Genomic DNA, 22,039 nt, shown 5'->3' on the forward strand with positions numbered 1-22,039 from the left:
CAAATTCAACCACTATCCTTCTGAGACATTCAAGAATATATAATTATAATAACATGAATTGAATTATAATAACCAATAACAATTTAAAAGTCTAATACACTCAAATATTGATCCCATTTGACCGAGAAATGAAGACAAAAGAAGCCTACACTAGCTGCTTTATGATCGTGGAAACTATGTAAAGTATTTTATTGTTATTAAAACCATACAGAAAAGCCATGAATAAAATGAATGAAATATTGAACATATGCAAACAATTGAAAAAAAAAAGAAAAAAAAAAGAAAAGAAAAGAAAAGAAAAGAAAAAACTATACAACACAGCAGGTTACCACTAAAAGCCTACTAACCACGAGAACACAATTTCCCAATTTGAATAAATAGCCACTGCAAAGGATACGGATGATCATCTTCCTCTTAAGATTCAGTTTGTAATCATAGCTCTGGAGGCAAATGCCGGCGAAATGCATCAGCTGCAGCCGCAAAACCATCTTCATTCTCTATCAACTTCGCTACTTCCATTACACAGGTTTCACCTGATAGTCAAAGTTCCATCAAGCACTATTTTGTGAAAAATAAGTACAGAAAACTTGTGATATCTCATTTCAAGCAAGAGAGAGCTATGGTAAGCAGGATGGACATAGTGGACACAGCAGCCATCACATGAAGGTTTAGAACATAAAACAAATGAAAACAAAAAACTATAGCAGATAGAATAAGCGAAACCAGCCAATCTATAAATTTTCTTTGTTTTTCCTTCGCAAGTCAACATTTTCCTTGCAGAAACAATTAGCATTTGATAGATCCAACATTCCAAACTCAGGTTTATCTTCACTAATTGCCCCCAAGTTTGTTCAAATTATGTATTTAGCCATGATAATGAGAAACCACTCCATGAGAAGAAAATATTGCTACTCTGTGGAGTATTTGTTTGTTCTAACTTCTAGATCTACATTCACTCATCACACAAACTCAATTTATCAAACCCCTAACAATAGAAAAGGGTAAAATTAACTTTAATAACAATCGTGTTCATCAAATCAAATAAACAAAATCATTACTTTCAAGTATAGCAGTCAAGCACAGATCATGTAATAAAAGTAATTAGAAAATAATTATGTTCATCTCTTCTTAATCCTCCTGAGCATCACTGGCACTGATATTAGGTGAGGTTCCCACTTGCTGCCTAGCCTCTGCTGATTCTGAAATTGTCTAAAAACATTACTTTTTGTTGGTGAGACATCAAAGGTGCAACTACAGCCATAAACACTATCAGAATGATAAATTTATAAATAACTGATGTAAAGTTAAGTAATTATTCCTTTAAATGATATTTTTGTAATGCCTTAAACTTGCACTTTATATTTGAAGAGGAAAACAATGACAGGTCTAATCTATTAAACATCTGATCTGCTTTAAAACGAAAAGTGAACAAATACGAGTTTTATTTACCTCTGGCTCGAGCATAAATCTTATGGCATCCGATAGGCTTTCAATGCTGCGCTGAGATATAGGGATTGGAGAGTGTCCCAGTCCTTTCTGAAAAATTCTCTCACCCCAGAAGAACTGATCTCCAGAGAGTGGCACTATGGTTGTTGGACACTGCATTTCATGATGTGCACATCATATAAGGTGAACTCCACCATTAAACATTTCATATAAAAAGAAAATTTCAGTTCTCATAAAGGATCAAATCTCAGTTTCAGAAAGTGCCAATTAAGTTGATTGTCATCTCTCATTGTCAAATAATTACATTCTTAGAATTTAAATAATTAGTTATGAAAACTTTAAAAAGACATATGTTAAACATATTGTAATATCTGGATGTTATATTTTCACAAGCAATAAAATGAAAATTTATTAACAAGAATATTATCCCAGCCCTTAGTCCTGTGGCTGTGGTTCCAGCACATCCATGGTGCACCTGAATATTTGATAAATATACCTTCTGGTTAATGATAGATAAACAGGTCAGTAATTTTACAATGCTAACAAATGTATGCATTAATACATCATTTCGGCATTTCCCATAATTTCACACTATATTTAGAAGAGATAACTGCAATTTCATTAAAAGATAATTATATAACTTTGCACACCAGAAATTTATATACACATCTCAGCATCCACAATTACCTATTTTCAAGAGTTTACTGGTAGTGCTCGGCCGGGACCCATTTTGAATAAAAATAAATAAATAAAGGTTCACCAATTTGAAGGTAGAGTAAAATAGAACCACCACAGCTGAACATTGAGGAAACAACCAATCATGAGGACAATTGAAACTCGCTGGGTGCTTCTTTCTGACCCAAAAGCTTAAGCTATTAAGTGGTGCTCACACCCAGCCCATATATACCCAATCACTTCCCCATCCGGATCCGATTTGGGACAAGAACCCCTTGCAACAACAATCCTCTAGGAGGAAAACATTGTTCGGAACTTTGAAAATGCAATAGAAAAAGGGAGGGAGCATGCTTCTTGTTACAACCACCGCAACGAACCCAACCAACAAACAAGTAACACAATGGAAAGAAAACACACCCCACACAAAGAACACACAGATTTAGCGTGGTTTGGCAAAAGCTTACATCCACGGTGAAGATCTGGCGAATGAATTCACTATGCGAAAATCTGGAGATTACAAGTTTCAGTCCCAAAACTCTAGCTCACTCTCTTTTCTGCAATTTCTAGTGTCTCTCAATATCCCACTCCAAGCCCTAAACGCCCTTATATATTGGGCTACAAGAGAGTACTAATGAAGGGTTCACAACGACCACAATATCATACTTCTAATAAAGAAGAAATGTGGATAATGGTGTCAAAGACGCAATGTGAAGGGAATTACGATAGCATCTAATGGTTAGGAATTTCTATACAAATCCACAATCATTTTTTTTCAATGTGAAGGGAATTACGATAGCATCTAATGGTTAGGAATTTCTATACAAATCCACAATCATTTTTTTTTTAAAAAAAAATGGCAGGAAAATATTCCCTTCATGATTATATACAAAAATGGAGATCCCAATATCCTCTCACTACAGGCAGTGATAGGTTAGGAATTTAATTTGTTTTTGCTTGGAAAATATAAAATATAGGTTGTTTGCGTTTCCATTAAGAAATCAATATTCCCTGGACTTGGTGCAATAGGAAAGGCGTTCAGAAAATAATTTATGTTAGACTCGATAGAGTTTTTATCAACATTCTCTGGTTAGCTAAATATCCCCAATGCTCAGGCTTCTGCGCATACTGAGAGATTATCAGATCACGGGATTATTATAACGTCTGCTTCCCATATTATCAGATCATGGGATTACTATGACGTCTGCTTCCCAGAACCTAAAGATAGTGGCCAATGCCTGGCATATGTTGGTGACAGGTAATCCATTACATAGAGATTTCATAAGCCACTGAGTAATGTGCAAGATGCTGTCAAGTGTTGGAATAGAGATCATTTTGGCAACATCTCAAATTAATCTAGCAAAGGCAAGAAAGGAGTTGGAGGTTGCTCAGATTAAGCAGGCTATATCTAAAGAAGAGCTTCTCTAAGCCCAGAAATCTAGAATTTTGTGGCTGAGAGAGCATGACAAGTGCACCAGGATCGTACATAAAAAAGAAACACAGCATAGGAACGCTAGTGCTATTAATGTTTTGCAGAATTCGAAGGACATTATTCTACAGATCAATCAGTCTCCAATTGCTTCAAACAACTTGTGACACTAAAGATGGAGGGGCAAACCAAACAACATCACCCTTCGTATTTCTCGATCTTTCACTGCAGAACAACCCACCGCGAAATACCAAACATCCATGGATAAAATAGCATCGCCCCATCTCTTCCTCCCTTCATCCAATACCCTTAGTGCCTCGGCCTCCGATGGTAACCTGAACAGGAGTAGGTCGTCGGGTAGGGAAGAAACTTTCACCCCACTCGATACTTTCCAAGATTTCGTCGCCCATGCCTCAATCCCTTCAATACACCCCACGTCACGATCGAAACGGCCAACCAAACATGATCGCAGGGCAGATTCTTGTTCCGTTATACTTTGATGATCAACCCTAAAAACCATATCATTGCCGATGGAGCAGCTTTTCATTTCTCCATGGAAGTTGAGGCGTGGTAGAGTCGCCACATTGAGATATGATCTTTGCATATCACAATTCCCCGCCAAACAACCCAGAGATCCAACGACAGAAAGCACAACCAGAAAAAACGACAGACGCCGGAGTGAAAGACTCCGACGTCAAAAAGGGTAAAGAGAGAAGAGAGAAAAGTCAACCATGGTCAACTCTAAAACAAGTCAGATGGAGGAGAATGGTAACTGTAATCATTTTATTTAATTTGATCAATCCATAATTGCATAAATGAATTTTGACAATGATTCCATAAATACAATATCAGTGACTCAAAAGATGATGAAATGATCACCTTGCATATCCTCTTCTATGAGCTCCAGTATTCCAACTGTAATTGTTTGATTATCAATTTCCCAGTCTATCCTGAGCACAAACCAAAAAACGTAAATATAAAAAAGAACTGCTGCAAGGGTCTTTAACAAAATATACCTTCTCAAAAGTGAATGCAAAAAACTTAGCTGATAAGAGAAAAAAAGACTCAACATGAAAACTTCTAGGCTTTCTAGCTACTGCTTAACTTTTAGTGAGGTTTCAATCCGTTCGATGAGATGGCCTGAAGTCAAAGTGCCCTCCTGAAAATTTTTAGGCAGAAATTACTAAGAATTATAACTCAAAACTAAAATTAATAAAAACCAAAAAATCATAAATTTGAGAAAAATAAAATAACTTGGAAAGTCAATTTCCCTGTCGGATAATGTTGCTGAAGCAGTCTACCGTTCAGTAAACTTTGCAGAAAACGAGAAGAGACATTTCAACAACTTAAATTCAAAAAGACTCCTAGAGTAAGGAATACACCTTGATAGACCATCGCAGACATTTTCACGATAGATTTTACTAGAACGAAAAAAAATGCAAGCTAAATTAAAAGTATGCATCTTTCAATATAAAATGAAAGTCCAGATAAGCTGGAATTTCCAGAGGCAAAAAATAAGATTATTGTACTAACAAAGTTATCATAGGATTCTCTATCCTTAAATATGATGAATGTTGTCAATGTTTCTATTTTGTACTTATCAGCGATGCTTGGGTACTTCTCAGTATCAAATTTCACCACCTGGATCATATCTTTCATTGAAGCACAGACTTCATTAAGAATAGGAGCCATGAATTGAAATGAACTACACCTGCAAATAAGAGCTCAGGTAATAATCACCAGACCATAATGTCTCCAGGAAACACTCACCTAGGATCTCTGCCTGCACAGGGTTGTTATCAAATGGCCCCATTTGTGATTTATTTAGCTAAGAGAGGGTGACAATTAAATAAGACTAGAAGATAGAGAGGGAGGGAGGGAAAGAGAAGAAGAGGGGGGTGGGGGGGGACTTTCCAAGTTGCGTAGAAGTCAACCAGTGCGGGTTTGCCAGAATTTGTCAATAAATCATCAAAGGAAGAAAATGTTTGCTTCAACCTATTGCCCAAACATACAAATGAACCATCATTAAAGGACGTTGATATTGGTAATCCAACAATACCTAAAAATGGCAAATACAAGAGGTTGCATAAGTAGTGGGGAAAAAAAATCAGCAGTCATAATACTCAAACATAGCAAATTTGGTGCATCTACGAGGTTCCAATGGCGATGGAAAGAAACAAAAAAAGAATTTGTATAGGAAACTCAAACTGATGAATTAAAACAAACAAGTGATAAGACTTGAAGTTCATCAACCTCATAAAAAAGGTTAAATTAGTAGTATATTTGTGGCATACCAAAAAAGAGTTGTCTAAAATAATTAGCCACCACATTGATGAAGAGGGAACATGAAAGTATGCTTGAAAAGCCAATTTAGTAATATTGTGCAGCACAATGCTCCAAAAAAGAAGGAAATACTTGTACCAGGTAAAAAGTAAGGAGACAGCTTCAGAGCAATCCACACTCGCTGCTAATAATTTTGAAATTTTGAAATAAGAGAATCTTGCCTTCTAACTTCAGTGAGAATTGAGACCCATCTGAAAGAAGACACTTTAACAATGCCAACTAACATTAAAGCAACAAAGACCCCTTGAAAAAAGAGCATTTCTCCTTTCAGAATTTAGAATTGCAAGAAACCATAGAAATAGGCCCTTTCGATTAAATCAGACAGTTCAGAGATAGGTCCCTAAGCAACTTCAGCTTATATAAGTAACTATTAAAGGATAATAAGGTCCCTCCAAAAACAGGACAGCTGACTTCGGATCCTGGACTTAATTTTCAAGCTGTGATTTGGTTATTGCAAAGAAAGGTGTGAGATTAGTTCAAAAGAGTACCAGTAATCTCCACTTTACTCCAGTGAATAGCCAAAAGTGCAAATTTGGACAAAAAGATTTTTCAGGTGTAAGGCAGTGGTAAAGAATCTAGAAATATCATCTTATTAGGATCCTTCCACATACATCAGAGGATCTAGCGTAGAGCAGTGCTCTCCAAACTTTCAGTTATGAGGCCTAGACACCTTTACCAACCACCCTTGACCCTTATAAGAGACTATTCCAGCTTTACCGAAGCAACTCTAAACAAAGAGAAAATGGGACACCAGACTTCAAGTGCAGCACATCCTGGATTTGAAAATGATGTATGGTGCAATATCTTTCTATATACTAGTATATGCAACCAACGATTTTTAACTAGATAGTCAACCACTCAAAAACCCATGTTACATTTAATGATCACTTCACAGTAAAATTTAAGCTTCCAAGGAGATATTCGAACTCTTCTTCCAGAATTCCCTCAAAATTCAGAATGAAGACTTTCTCCTAAACAGCAAACTAAATGCATCCACAACTCCTAGCATCCTCTTCACACAAATTCATTTGATGCCGGGTAAACTTAGTCAAAGAATCCAATCCATACATATAATTCCCAGTTAGCTAAAGCTTTTACAAATGTCAATTGCAATGTGGCTTGCCACAACCAGTCCAGCTGACTAAGTGCTGCATCCTTATTAAAGTCATGTTAAACATTTCTCCATGAACACTCTTCAATAGAGTCCCTGCACCATTTATCATGTCAAGACAACTCTCAATTTATTCCTCGTATCGAAACAACATCCTTCCTTGAAGTGTCAAAAGTTGGAAAATTGACCAAGTACGAAATTAAGCAGTGCACTCTTGCACCAGTCCATGAGGCTACTGGTTCGATGCAATCCAAAACAGTTAGGGATGGCAATTTGTTCCCCGCCCAGCCCCGACCCTAATAAGTAAGGCACTTGGGGATTTTAAGAAAGTTTTAGAAAGAAAGCTAGGTTGAAGTGTAACTATGAGGAGTGGTTTAATAGTTTTTAACAATATGGTCATTATTTAATTACTTAAAAGTTATTGTTTTACAATTTTATATTAAACAATCATATATTTATGCTTATATTTAGTTCCAAGGTTCAAACTCTTGCATATTTATGTTTCTTTGTTTCTCCTCTTTCTTAACCCTCTTTCTATCATTCTCTCTTTTACCCGGCAAAGCACTTTTTTTTATTATTATTTGCCGAGTCCGTGTCCTAATTTTTTAGGATTTGCCATGTCGCCGTAAAATTTAAGCTTCCAAGGAGATATTCGAACTCTTCTTCCAGAATTCCCTCAAAATTCAGAATGAAGACTTTCTCCTAAACAGCAAACTAAATGCATCCACAACTCCTAGCATCCTCTTCACACAAATTCATTTGATGCCGGGTAAACTTAGTCAAAGAATCCAATCCATACATATAATTCCCAGTTAGCTAAAGCTTTTACAAATGTCAATTGCAATGTGGCTTGCCACAACCAGTCCAGCTGACTAAGTGCTGCATCCTTATTAAAGTCATGTTAAACATTTCTCCATGAACACTCTTCAATAGAGTCCCTGCACCATTTATCATGTCAAGACAACTCTCAATTTATTCCTCGTATCGAAACAACATCCTTCCTTGAAGTGTCAAAAGTTGGAAAATTGACCAAGTACGAAATTAAGCAGTGCACTCTTGCACCAGTCCATGAGGCTACTGGTTCGATGCAATCCAAAACAGTTAGGGATGGCAATTTGTTCCCCGCCCAGCCCCGACCCTAATAAGTAAGGCACTTGGGGATTTTAAGAAAGTTTTAGAAAGAAAGCTAGGTTGAAGTGTAACTATGAGGAGTGGTTTAATAGTTTTTAACAATATGGTCATTATTTAATTACTTAAAAGTTATTGTTTTACAATTTTATATTAAACAATCATATATTTATGCTTATATTTAGTTCCAAGGTTCAAACTCTTGCATATTTATGTTTCTTTGTTTCTCCTCTTTCTTAACCCTCTTTCTATCATTCTCTCTTTTACCCGGCAAAGCACTTTTTTTTATTATTATTTGCCGAGTCCGTGTCCTAATTTTTTAGGATTTGCCATGTCGCCGTGTCCGTGTCGTGTCTAGCCGTGTCCGTGCTTCTTAGGGAAGGAGAAAGGCGATTGATCACTCTAGAAGCAACTCATCATGAGGTGTTTGTTGGCGTAAATCGGAGAACATAGAGCATCAGGGATTGTGAAGAACTGTTTTGAAGTTACTGAAACTTCTGATTTATAGGGATCAGTTCACCTGAGACGACAATCTCCGTGGTGTTCTTCGTTGAGGTTTTTTAAGTAAAAATTTCTGCTGTCATCTCTTTTACTTTTAAACCTTATATATTTATTTTGGTTGCTTATTTGTTCATAATTTAGTTGAAATAAAAAATACGCAAAAGAAATCATTCACCCCCAGGTCTTACTCATTGAGACGCTCATAAGTAGGAATTTTTGGGTCTAATCATGAATTCCGAAATAATTTCAAATTTCCATTTAGCAGTGCTACAGAATTTGAAGTAATGGTAACTATACAGTGTTTCTGTCTGCACATCAAGCAGATTAATGTTAAGCTATGTATGTGTCCTAGCAAGATTAATTGCCCGAAAATGAGAAAGAAATGGGATGGGATATTTTTACTCCAACTTCATAGTGTTTTTCCTCCTACATTTCAAATGAATAACACTTTTTTGTTTTTTGACAAGTAATAAATGAAATGACATAATTTCCCTGTCAAAGTGGAGTTTTTAAGGATAATTATAGAAGGTGTGAGTGCTTTTGAATGACAATTGTGTCATTTTAATTTAATAAACAATATGTCACCCATAAAGTGGAAGTTTTTTAATGATAATTATAGAAGGTGTGAATGTTTTTGGACTACAATTGTGTGATTTTAAATTAATTTAGAATATTATAAAAATAAAGCTGATTGTAGAAGAACAGTGGAACAGGCTATATCTAATGAAGAGCTTCTCTAAGCCCAGAAATCTATAATTTATGGGTGAGAGAGGCCGACAGGTGCACCAGGTTCTTTCACAAAAAAGAAACACAGCATAGGAACATTAATGCTATTACTATTTTGCAGAATTCTAGGGACATGATTATACATATCAATCAGTGATTCAAAATTGTTCAGCTGATCATTACACCGTCCTTTTCTGTTCTAGTGAATGGTACTCTTCATGGTTATTTTCAACCTAAAAGAGGGTTGAGATAGGGTTGCCAAATCTCTCCTTTGTTTTTTACCCTTGTTAGAGAATATTTATCTACAGGAAAGTGGCCGCTGGATCTCTGATTCCTTTCTATATGTACTGCTATGTTAAAAGAAGGACGAAAGAAAAATCAATGTATCAAAACAAGGCAGTTCAAAAGTTTAGAGACAATGCAACATGAATCATTATAATGCCATAATGGGTGAAAAAAAAAAAGTTCATCTGGCATATATATCAAAGTAACACTTTTGTTTGGCTTTACTTTTTTCTACCCTCTATCACATTTTCATGAAGGGTGAAAGCAAACTATCTACATGGATGGTTGCATGAATTTCCTCTTCTTTTTCAATGCCGTGTATGACAAGATCCTTGCATGTTCCCTCTCTTTTGTTGTATAAAACTAATTTAGTGTAGTCTATCAACAGCAGAGCTTCATCATTCCTCAACAAACCCAATGGCTCCAATTTATGTGAAAAGGGGACTTTGATATCAAGTTTAGTCCAAGATTGCTTCACCCCATATTCCTTCATAACCCAAATTGCATCACCACAACCAGATAGTACACAAAGGCATCCTTCAAACACCCCCATGTGGCATGTCCTTAGTTGGAACTTGGTGAAGGAAGTAGGCAAAGGAATCTTCCACAGCTTCTCATCCGCCAAACTCAAAGCAGCAATCTCTAATGTCATGTCTAAATTGTTGTTCATTCTGAAACGAAGCCAATGAAGGGCTCCATTCAGCTGTGTCCCATAAGGTACAACATGAAAGTGGTCCGGAAAGTCGTGAACTTTTCTCCAAGAACCAATTCTCAGTGAATATACATAGATGCTATCGCTGCGTGCGCTCACCAGTTTGTAATCATCAGAGCACTGGTCATACCCAAATCCAATTAGGCCACCAGGGGAATCGCAATCGGGTATTTCCTTGGACTCCCTCGTTGAAAGATTGAATACATATATGGAAACCCCATAATTTCCTTTATGGTAAATATCATCGGATTCTACGCCCATGGCTATCAACCCATTGCAGGAGCCAATAATTTCACACCTGGGATGAGGCTTAATGTTCTGAAATAAAAATTCAACCTTTGCTTCCACAATGTCATTACTGGCTGATCCGAAGCTTATGGTGTAGAGACGGTATGGAGGGTGGGACGTGGCTATGAGTACGGACTTTGTGACTGACTGACTGAGGTGGGTTTTGATGAAGCATGGATCGGAGATCAAAGAGCGCCATGGTTTCGACACGCACTTGAATTGCAACAGAAACTTGACAGGCAGTTTCGAGAGTATTTGGACAACAGGATGCTCGGGAAGGAAAGGCAAAGGCATGGCTTCTTCTTCTTTATGATTTGCAATGATCTCTGCCTTCTTCTTCTTCTTATTCTTCAACCCCACCATGGCTCTGGCTCGGTTTCTTCTCGATCTACTATTTGGCAAGCAACTTCTTCTCTTTATCCTCATCGTAAATAATAGTATGCCAATTACTTCAATCTTCACCGTACTGCTTCAGAAAAGATTAAATATACAGGACCGACCTTATACTATTCGGATCCGAGTAGGAATAGGAGTAGAAATTTCTTAATATGATCATCTCTCTGGCTCTAATGCATAAATTTTTTCTCCGAACCAAAGCCCCAAATTAAAAAAAAAAATTTGGGTTCGATTGAAATAGAAATTCTTAGATAGGAAGCTATCTATCAATGCAGAAGATCGCGCGTACACACTTACTGTCAATTAGGGGGAAAAAATAAATTCACACATACATATTACAAAGGGAAAGGTGGAGGAAGTACCAGATCATCATCGATGACGAGAACCAATAACGCCGTCGACTCCGACTCCGACTTTAACATCATTGGCCATCCTCGATCTTCGCCGTCAGAGAGAAGGTATTGTGAGAGAGGGGAGAAGGTACTAGGGAAGGTTGCATATTAGGGTTTGGGAGATGTTTTTTTTAGTATATATTTATATACTAAATTAAAAACTAAAAATTATTATTTTTAAATTACAAAAATACCCTTTAAATTTCTTATTCACTCCCTCTGAAACATAATTTTTGTAATTTAATGGGTATTTTTATAATTTTTAAAAATAATTTTTAATTTTTAATTTAACATTAAATTGTAAGGTTAAATTTGACATTTCATAGTCTGATTAATGGTTAGATACGGATATTAAGATAATGTGATCAATTTTTAAAGTGAAATGGTTTTTTTAAACAAGTTGGAATTTTATAATTTAAATTTAAAATTAATAAAGGTTCTATGATTTTAACTCTTATTTTTATTATCTTTTCTTTTATCTAAATTTTAATTATATCATTTAACTTGATTTTTTTTATTAGTATCAATTTATGAAAAAAAAAAAAAAAAAAATTATAACTATTATTTTTTTAAATGATTAATTTATTACTAAAAATTTTCTAATTTTGAAATAATTTTGGATATAGTTTTGATAATGAGAAATTATGATTCGCCATATCGACCGATACAAGAAATTTGAATAATGGTGTCAAAGACGCAATGTGAAGGGAATTATGATAGCATCTGATGGTTAGGAATTTCTATACAAATCCACAATCATTTTAAAAAAAAAAAAAAAAAAAAAAATGGCAGGAAAATATTCCCTTCATGATTATATAAAAAAATGGAGATCCCAGTATCCTCACTACAGGCAGTGATAGGTTAGGAATTTAATTTGTTTTTGCTTGGAAAATAGAAAATATAGGTTGTTTGCGTTTCCATTAAGGAATCAATATTTCCCGGACTTGGTGCAATAGGAAAGGCGTTCAGAAAAGAATTTATGTTAGACTCGATAGAGTTTTTATCAACATTCTCTGGTTAGCTAAATATCCCCAATGCTCAGGCTTCTGCGCATACTGAGAGATTATCAGATCATGGGATTATTATAACGTCTGCTTCCCATATTATCAGATCACGGGATTATTATGACATCTGCTTCCCAGAATCTAAAGATAGTGGCGAATGCCTGGCATATGGAAGTGACAGGTAATCCATTACATAGAGATTTCAGACTTTAATCCATAATGTGGATAAAGAGATAAGTGGTTCAGACTTTAATCCATAATGTGGATAAAGGGATTAAAATTTATAAGAAGTGATGATGGAAGTTCCTCTATTAGCCATATTAGCAATGAGTAGCGAGAAAAAATGAAATAAAATTTGCCATGATTAAGCGTCCAAAAATTTATGTGACTGTATTTATATGAGTAGAGATAATGTTATCATGACACCAACCATCGTGATAATATTGTCATTCCTCACTCACATAAAAAAAAATAATAATAAAATAAAATAAAATAAAATAAAATGGTAACCTATTTGATTTTACATGAAAATTTATGTCTAGCAAATTAGTACCTTTGATAGTGTGTACTCTTGTCATGTGAAGGTTGAAGCACCGTCTAATAAAATACTGACATGCATGTATCATCTCAGAAACGGTAGAATTTCAATTCTGATTCTAATGCTATACGAAGGGAAGATAGGCAAAAGGCCAAAAGGTCATGCCTTAAGAGTAGCTCTGATTTTGTAAAACTAAAATCAATTTTGGATGCAGAAACTATGAGGCTCCGTTTATTTTAGCGTAAAATATTTTTTTGTAAAATGTTTTCTATGTAGAATATATATATATTTTATTTTCCAATGTTTGACAAAGGTTTTGAATATATTTTTCAAAATTTGTTTTTGGTGTCCAGCTTCTAAAAGTATTTTTAAATTAAAATTAAAATTTATTTAATTTTTCTTCTTACTTTCAATTGGTCCAATTATTTTTATACCAACAATAATTATTATTTGACAAGAAATATTAAAAAATAATTAATTAATTTTTGAAAAAATGATAATGAAATCGAAACAAATCGCTCTATCATCAAATGAAATAAGTGATTTTTTTTTTTTTCTCCACTTTACGTATCACTTATTAAGATTTTAAAAAGTAATAGTAAAGGTTAATCACTAGGCTAATAATAATGACAAAAATAATAATAATAATAATAATAAAAAAAGCAAATTGAATAAACAAAAAATAGGAAATTGTATGATTGTTGTTAAAGAAGATATTGGGCTCGTGCCTCTCGCCCCACAATAGGTATTGGGTTTATTAATTCTTCTCTTAACGGTTATTTTATTTGTGATCATTATAACACGTGTAAAAACTCTTACTTTATTAAAAAGCTTATTTTTTTCTTTCTTTAGATTGCTTTTTGATCACTGTGTAACTTTTCTATGTACTTGATTGACGTTTCGATACTTTATGCTTAAGGAGATCGAGAGTGAAAGAAGTCCACACTAGTTAATTTATGAAGGTGGTGGAAACTATGTAAACATTTTATTGTTATTAAAACCATACATGAATGAAATATTGAACATATGCGAACAACAGGGAATTAATATAAAACAAACAATAACTATACAACATTGTAAGGTACCACTAAAAGCCTATGAGCCCCAGGGCAGGCAACAGAATTTCCCAATTCGAATAAATAGACACTGCAAAGGATTTGAATGATAATCTTCCTATGAAGATTCAGCTGGTTCATTTCATAGTCTTGGAGGTGCCCTAAGCTCATATTTAATTAGATTTGTTAATGGATCATATTTTAATCTAAATTCGATATGGTAACTTGAATATAATAATATAAATAATATGTTACATATATATATATATATATATAACTTGAACTAATCCCTATTTTTTAAAAATGTACAGGTTAGTCCATAAAATTTTAAAAAGGTGCAAATAAACTCCTCTGACCACTATTTGGCAAAAAGTAAATATGAAAATCTAATTTTACCATTTTTCTTCCCATTTTGCCCCCTCTCACATGATGTGTATGGTCCCATTAATGAATTGAAGCCTGCAAATTTGCCTAGATTGTTCTGTTTCTAATGGCCATATTGATTATCCACATACTAATATGAAACATTAATGAGGTTGATTCAAATAATTAACAATCACTTACTACCAACATTCAACATGTTCACTGTTTTGATACCAGAAATGAAATCTCTTTCATGGCCCTATAAAGAAAGCTTATATTTTCGTGGAGGCGCGTGGCCTTGGGTTTGCTCGTAGCTCACGCGCTTGATGACCCAGTTGGGGTTTACGCTTGAGTAAGGGTGGTGGAGGCCGTTTTCCTTTTAGACGGCGAGGATGAGGCGGCAGACGCGCGGGGCGGGGTCGGAATCGTCGGCGATGGCGGCGCTTCCACGCCCACCACATGTAAGCCAATTACACAGGCCTCTTAAATAAATATTGGGAACACGCATAGTTTGTATAATTTGTCTAGTCTCAAAATGGGACAGCGTGCCCCTTAAATGTACCTTTGACAATATACTTTAACACGTAATATATTTCGACATCATGGAACCCAAATTCTTTGCAAGTTAAATTACTTACTTTGAAGATTCTCCCCTTTGGGTGTCGATACGAATGAGAACAGTTTTTGCGACTTTTCAAGAGTAATGGTGGAATCAATTCTTGTTGAAGCTTTTTTCACTACAGTTGTAAGGGATATTGTTATATATTGGGCAGTGTTGAACTGTGGGTGGGTAGAACCAATTCTTTAAGTGCTCTGTTTCTTGATGTCCAAACCTGTAACTTTTTGCCTAGTTTGATCTACCTGGTGAGAGAAAATGGGTTACAGAGAGAAAATGGGTTGTAGAGAGGGGACCGGATAAAATCGTCATTTTACATTGCCTATGTTTTTATTTATTAATTTATTCAACTGAAGTGAGGGTATTATCTTCATTTAATACCACACAGGGACCTATTTGCACTAAATTGATAGTATAGGAGGGGTTTTATACTATACAATGACCTTTTTGCACTATATCGATAGCAGAGAGAAATTTTTTACACTTAACCCTTTTTATGAACAATGATGTGGTTTTTTTGCACTACATCCATTGCATTGCAGATAGGGATTTTTTACACTTAACTCTTTTTATGAACAATGATGTGGTTCCATCACAAATGTACACATTGTTTTTAATTACAAAATAAAAAAAGTTAAAAAAAAAAAAAAATAGGCTGATTAAATTTATTTTTAAAAAAAAAGTGATTTCTCTTATTTACTATTTTCTTAATTTTGTAATTAAAAACAATATACATTTGTATCACTTTCTCATCAGGAGTAGAAAAGTATTGTCCAACTTTTATTAAGCATATATTTTCCCCTCCTTGTAACATGCTTTAATTAAGATCAAATGCTTAGTCGCTACAATGTTAAATACTTGAAAAGACAGTCCAAAAACTATGCCATCTCTTCGTACTGCCATCTTCAAATTTCATATGTTAAATGAGGTAAGGTGTGACAAATTGACATATAAAATTTTGACATATAAAATTTTGACATATATAAAAGAACTCCACTTAATATGTCAAACTTATTAATTTATTAATATTTTGTCTTTTAATAAATTCATTAAGTTTTAATGATATGTGAGACCCATATATTAAAATAATAGAAATAATTCATTTGGCACATCAAAAAGTTGTATGTCAAATTTGAGATTATATGCCAAAATTATCCATTCAATTGCTCCGGGCATAGTTGCGTTAACGGCCATTCGAAAAGTAAATTATTGAGGTTTCGCTTTCGAATCATACTTCTAACTTAAATAATGTGTATATTATGAGACCGATATACGTACTCTAAAGAAAAAGAAAAACCAAAAATTATTCTTTCAATTCACCACTTTAAAATTGAAGATTCGGGTCGAGACTAAGGGAACATTGAAACTTGTCCAAAAAAAAAAAAAAAAAAAATGGGGGAACATTGAGATAGCACATTTTCTTTTATTACTTGCCTTCTTCCTTTAGCTTTCCCTTGCACATTCTCTCATCACTAAATGTACCCATTGCCAAATTCATACTATATTGCATCAAAATTGTAACAGGTGGTGTTCTTCACTATCCATGTACATTAATTACCACCTGGTTACCTACCATGTGCCAAGGAAAATACCCCAAAAAACACATCGAGGCTTCTAAAAAGAAAGTTGCAGAGAAATGGGTGATGAAAGGGAGTGGAAAGATGGTTGTCGTTGAGGAAAAGCTCTACAGTGACTAGGAGTATAACGGGGGGTTCCTCCCAAAGCCGGTGGTGATCCTGATGACTTGAAGCTGGAATGTGAGGGGGCTCGAATAGGCCGAGAATGGAGAGGGAACTTAAAAGAGCTGTAGCTGAGTTTTCTTTGAATTTTAATTGGACTAGAGTTAGAGTTGGAAAGTATGCAGATTAGAGTGTTTAATGTTAATTCTGGTGAATTTTTCCTGTATTTGCAGCAAAAACTGTGACTGAAAGGAAAGATCTTTGGAAGGAGTTGAAGGTGGATGCTTATCTGGTTGATCAGCCCTGGATTGCTCTGGGAGATTGGAGTGTGGTTCGATTTCATGGGGACAGGATGGGTGGAAATAAGATTTGATTCCTCGGGGTGTTCTTCTAGATGAATTTGATCAGTGCATTTTGGATGCTGGCTTAATAAAAACGCAAGCCACCAATGGTTCGGGGAATTGGTGAGATACGAAAGGAGTTCAGAAAAGAATTTACGTTAGACTTAATAGAGTTTTTATCAACACTCTCTGGTTAGCTAAATATCCCAATGCGACTGAGGAATGTGAAGTGTTGGAATAGAGATCATTTTGGCTACATCTCAGATAATCTAGCAATGGCAAGAAAGGAGTTGGAGGTTGCCAAGATTGCTTTAAAGCAACCACCTTCCAATGCAGAGCTGATTGTAGAATAATAGCGGAGCAAACTAATCTAACGAAGAGCTTCTTTCAACATTACACCGACTTCTTTTTTTTATAGTAGAGATGATGGTCATCAGATAAATTTGATCCTGCCTAGGAAAACTTTGACAGATGTAGAAGCTTAGTGTTTAGAAGTTGATGTGTCTAGTGAGGAAATTAAGGAGGTTCTCATGGCTTTTCGTCCAGATAAAGCTCCTAGGCCTATTTCTTTCTCCATTCAACAATCCATCAAGGCATGAACATATTCCAAAGAAGATCGTTGTGTATTATTACTTAAACGATTATAACAAAGACTTTGGCTAATGGACTTGCTGGAGTAGTTCCAAAGATTATTGTAGTTCATGAGCTTGTGAGGAATTTCAATAATTCTAGGCAACCTGTTATGGCTCTCAAAATTGACTTAACAAAGGCATATGACTCGGTTTGGGCAGAAGTTGATGGGATGGATAAGAGCTTGTTTGTCTTTTTGGTTTCTGTTCTAGTGAATGGCACTCCTCATGGGTATTTTAAACCTAAAAGAGGGTTGAGATGGGTTGCCAAATCTCTCCTCCGCTTTTCATCATTGTTAGAGTATATTTATCTACTTTATTAGATAAGAAAGTGGCTACTGGATCTCTGATTCCTTCCTATACAGTGCAAAGAGTCTGCTATTACGGTTTTGCAGAATTCTAGGGACATGATTCTACAGATCAATCAGTGATTCAAAATCGGTTTCTTCCCGGCTTTTTCTGTTCTAGTGAATGGCACTCCTCATGGATATTTTCAACCTAAAGCGGGTTAGAGAATATTAATCTACTTTATTAGATAGGAAAGTGGCAGCGGAATCTCTGATTCCTTCCTAAACATTGCAAAGAGTCGAATCTGCTTTTTGCAGATGACTTGCTGGTGGTGTCAAGTGCCAAACATGGGTACTTACAAAGAAGAAAGAAAAAGCAACGAGTCAAAAGAAGGCAGTTCAATAGTTAATTAGAGAAAATGACATATGAATCATTAGAATGCCATAATGGGAGGGAAAATATATATATATATATATATATGCTTCGTCTGTCATATATATCAAAGTAACAGAGTTGTTTGCCTTTATTTTTTTCTACCCTCTTATCACATTTTCATGAAGGGTGAAAGCAAACTATCAACATAGATCATTGCATTAAAATTAACTTCTTCCTTGAAATCAGGTATGACAAGATCCCTGTTTGTTCCCTCTCCTGTGTTGTATATCATTGCATTAAAATTCACTCCTTCCTTGAAATCATGTATGACAAGATCCCTATTTGTTCCCTCTCTTGTGTTGTATAATACCAACTTACTTCTGTTTATCAACAGCAGACCTTCATCATTCCTCAACATACCCAATGACTCCAACATATATGCAAAAGGGACAAAAGGGACTTTGACATCAAGTTTAGTCCAAGACTGCTTCACCCCATATTCCTTCATAACCCAAAATGCATCATGACGACGTGGTATTAAACACAGGCATCCTTCGAACAGCCCAATTTGGCATGTCCGTCGTTCAAAATTGGTGAGGGAAGTAGGCAAGGGAATCTTTGACAGTTTCTCATCCACCAAACTCAAAGCAGCAATCTCTAATGGCATGTCTGGTTTGTTGTCTGTGATGCTAAGCCAATGAAGGGCTCCATTCAGCTGTATCCCATTAGTTATAACACAAAAATCCAAGTCCCTAGGGTGGTAAACTTTTCTCCAAGAACCAATTCTCAGTGAATATACATACATGCTATCATGGCTTGTGCTCACCAGTTTGTAATCATCAGAACACTGGTCATACCCAAATCCATTTAGGTAATGAAGGGATTTCCAAGGGATTTGCAAGGACTCCCTCGTTGAAGGGTTAAATACATATATGGAACGAAAATCAACCCCGTAATTTTGCTTATGGTAAATACCAAATTTTACATCCATGGCTATCAACCCATTGCAGGAACCAACAATTCGACACCTAGGATGAGGCTTAATGTTCTGAAATAAAAATTCAATCTTTGATTCCACAATGTCATTACCGGCTGATCCGAAGCTTATGGTGTAGAGACGGTATGGAGGGCGGGAAGTGGCGATGAGTACGGACTTTGTGACTGACTGACTGAGGTGGGTTTTGATGAAGCTTGGGTCGGAGATCAAAGAGCGCCATGGTTTCGACACACACTTGAATTGCAACAGAGACTTGACAGGCAGTTTCGAGAGTATCTGGACAACAGGATGTTCGGGAAGGAAAGGCAAAGGCATGGCTTCTTCTTTATGATTTGCATTGCTCTCTGCCTTCTTCTTCTTCTTCTTATTCTTCAACGCCACCATGGCTCTGACTCGGTTTCTTCTTGATCTACTATTTGGCAAGCAACTTCTTCTCTTTATCCTCATCGTAAATAATAGTATTCCAATTACTTCAATCTTCACCGTACTGCTTCAGAAAAGATCAACAGGACCGACCTCATAGCACTCGGATCCGAGTAGGAGTAGGAGTAGGAGTAAATTTCTTAATATATCTCTCTGGCTCTGATGCATAATTTTTTTCTTCGAACCAAAGCCCCAAATTAAAAAAAAAAAAATTGGGTTCGATTTCTTAGATAGGAAGCTATCTATCAATGCAGAAGATCGCGTGTGTGTATATATATATATATACACACACACTTACTATCAATTAGGGGAAAAATATATATTCACACATACATATTACAAAGGGAAAGGTGGAGGAAGTACCAGATCATCATCGATGACGATAACCAATGACGCCGTCGACTCCGACTCCGACTCCTTCAATGGTAATAACTATTAACAGTATATCATTGGCCTTAATCGATCTTCGCCGTCAGAGAGAGGGTTGGGAGAGGGGAGAAGCTATTAAGGAAGGTTGCATATTAGGGTTTGGGAGATGTTTTTTTGTTGGAATAAATAAACGTATTTATTTTTAATATATTTGGTAACAATATTTTGGTAAACATTTTATTGCTAATTTTAGAATAATATTTTTTAACATATGCTACTTTTGATAACAGCAACTTTATTAATGAAGTGTAATTGTATTTATAAAAAAAATAAAAAAATACAGTTGTCCAGTTTTGAAAGTTCTAAATCCCAAGTTCAGTCAAACACTTAAATAAGCCAAATTTGATAACCATTAAAAAAGAATTACACTCAGGCCTCCTGAGATTAGATTATTTCTCATTTATCTGAAAATTTTAGTTTTAATTTTTACTCTTGTTTGAAAGAATAATTTTGTATTTCACTTACCCCTTTAATGTCAATTTGTAGTGACATAAGAATACTTTTTAGATACAAAATGACTATTCTACACTTTTAACCATCTATTGACTTAAAAAAAATGTATTTCAATTTTTTCATGATAAAAATGCCCCAAGTGACGTTACAAGTGGCACTTATTTATTTGTTACTTTTTTTAAAAAGTAAAATATAACAATAAATCAAACCAAAATAGAAATTATTCTAATCTATTGACAATTCAGTACGCTTTTGACAATATCCTAAACCTAATTATTGTAACTCTAACTGAGGAACCAATATACAGACCAGTAAAGATCTCAAATTCTCAATTAGTGAAGGTTTGGTTTTGCCTCAGAGGTAGTGACAATCACATATCATTATTAGTATGTCTGATAGTGATAATACGTACAGATAAATGCATCATCATAGGCATACCAATAAATGACAGCATCTGGAACCCAAACAAAAGCGTCAGTCAAAATATATATGTAGTAAATAAATTAATTAAATATATTTTCAGGTAACTTCCAATTTGCCACAATAGCAATAAGCACATAATCACTATTAAGCCCCATGATCACAAAAGCCTCATCAAAAACAGTTCTAACATTCGCATGAGTTGTCAAAACTAATTTATATGTCAAAATCCAAAAGAAGATCATGACTCAGGAGAGATAATTGATAGATGCAACAGAGTAAACTCGGGGTGAGAGATGCTGAAAGAAGGTTGGTAGATCAATCAAAAGGAATTGTGGTTGATTCGATCGCTGATTTGATTGCGACTGTAGGTTGGACTTTAGTGATTTTGAAAGTGTGAATACCTTAGCGTCATCCTTCTAATACCTTGGCTTAGCCTCTAAAGAGCTTGATTTATTGTGCGTCTTCGTGTGTCTTTAAGTGATGGTTGGTGGTAACTGATGTGGCAAAGAAGGAAGGCGGCTAGGTTTGTGTTTGGTTCAGAGATAGTGGTATGTGTTAGATGCAGAGAAGGTGTTGGGTGTATGATGTCATTTGGTCTGTGTTAGATGCAGAGAGGGGTAATTTTGTCTTTTATAATTATAGATTTTTTTGTATTAAATTGCATTAAAAAAAAAAAAAAAGGTAAAAAGGTCAATTCACATGTGTCAGAGTCCAAAAAGCAAACTAGGGTGTAAGTAAAAGTTGAAACTAAAATTTTCATATAAGTGAAAAATGACCTAACCTCGAGGAGCCTGAGTTTAATTTACCCCTTTTTTTTAAAAAAAAAAAGACTTTTAAATAGTAGAGAAGCAATCCAAACGGCACTAAATCAGCTATTTTAATTTAAGAAATATATTAAATTAGTTATTTAAATTTAGACAACATATATGTTATTTAAAGTCCGACCATGGTTTGCAATCCTGGACTCCGTTATCGGTGTTACGTAACTGTATCAATT

General features: G+C 35.1%; 2 protein-coding genes across 11 annotated transcripts; both read right to left on the minus strand.

Annotated features, from left to right (window-relative positions):
• Positions 1 to 28: 28 nt before the first annotated feature.
• Positions 29 to 11,543, minus strand: LOC132274346 (F-box/kelch-repeat protein At3g06240-like). Of its 10 annotated transcripts, XR_009470408.1 has the most exons (6): positions 11,400 to 11,543; positions 5,318 to 5,606; positions 4,653 to 4,706; positions 4,427 to 4,497; positions 1,450 to 1,599; positions 29 to 533 (listed from the first exon to the last, which is right to left on the minus strand). XR_009470408.1 is itself a non-coding variant. In XM_059775604.1 (2 exons), the coding sequence occupies exons 1-2, from the start codon at positions 11,408 to 11,410 to the stop codon at positions 9,883 to 9,885; spliced, it is 1,236 nt and encodes a 411-aa protein (XP_059631587.1). In that variant the 5' UTR covers positions 11,411 to 11,543; the 3' UTR covers positions 9,765 to 9,882. The 10 variants fall into 10 exon arrangements, 1 of the variants encoding a protein (XP_059631587.1); XR_009470406.1 differs by lacking the exon at positions 5,318 to 5,606; XR_009470404.1 differs by lacking the exon at positions 5,318 to 5,606 and having other exon boundaries at positions 4,618 to 4,706.
• A 6,832-nt stretch (positions 11,544 to 18,375) lies between these two features.
• LOC132274347 (F-box/kelch-repeat protein At3g06240-like) lies at positions 18,376 to 20,274 on the minus strand. The gene is made up of 2 exons (XM_059775606.1): positions 20,101 to 20,274; positions 18,376 to 19,914 (listed from the first exon to the last, which is right to left on the minus strand). The coding sequence occupies exon 2, from the start codon at positions 19,759 to 19,761 to the stop codon at positions 18,487 to 18,489; it is 1,275 nt and encodes a 424-aa protein (XP_059631589.1). The 5' UTR covers positions 19,762 to 19,914; positions 20,101 to 20,274; the 3' UTR covers positions 18,376 to 18,486.
• Between the last annotated feature and the right edge of the window lie 1,765 nt (positions 20,275 to 22,039).

This window comes from Cornus florida, unplaced genomic scaffold, assembly GCF_030987335.1.
Source record: "Cornus florida cultivar Cherokee Brave unplaced genomic scaffold, ASM3098733v1 CherokeeBrave_3.0.0_Hap2_Chr09, whole genome shotgun sequence".
NCBI lineage: Eukaryota > Viridiplantae > Streptophyta > Magnoliopsida > Cornales > Cornaceae > Cornus > Cornus florida.

Coding starts and splice junctions, on each gene's coding strand:
- LOC132274347 (XM_059775606.1), bottom strand. CDS start 19,761: ATGAGGATAAAGAGAAGAAGTTGCTTGCCAAATAGTAGATCAAGAAGA.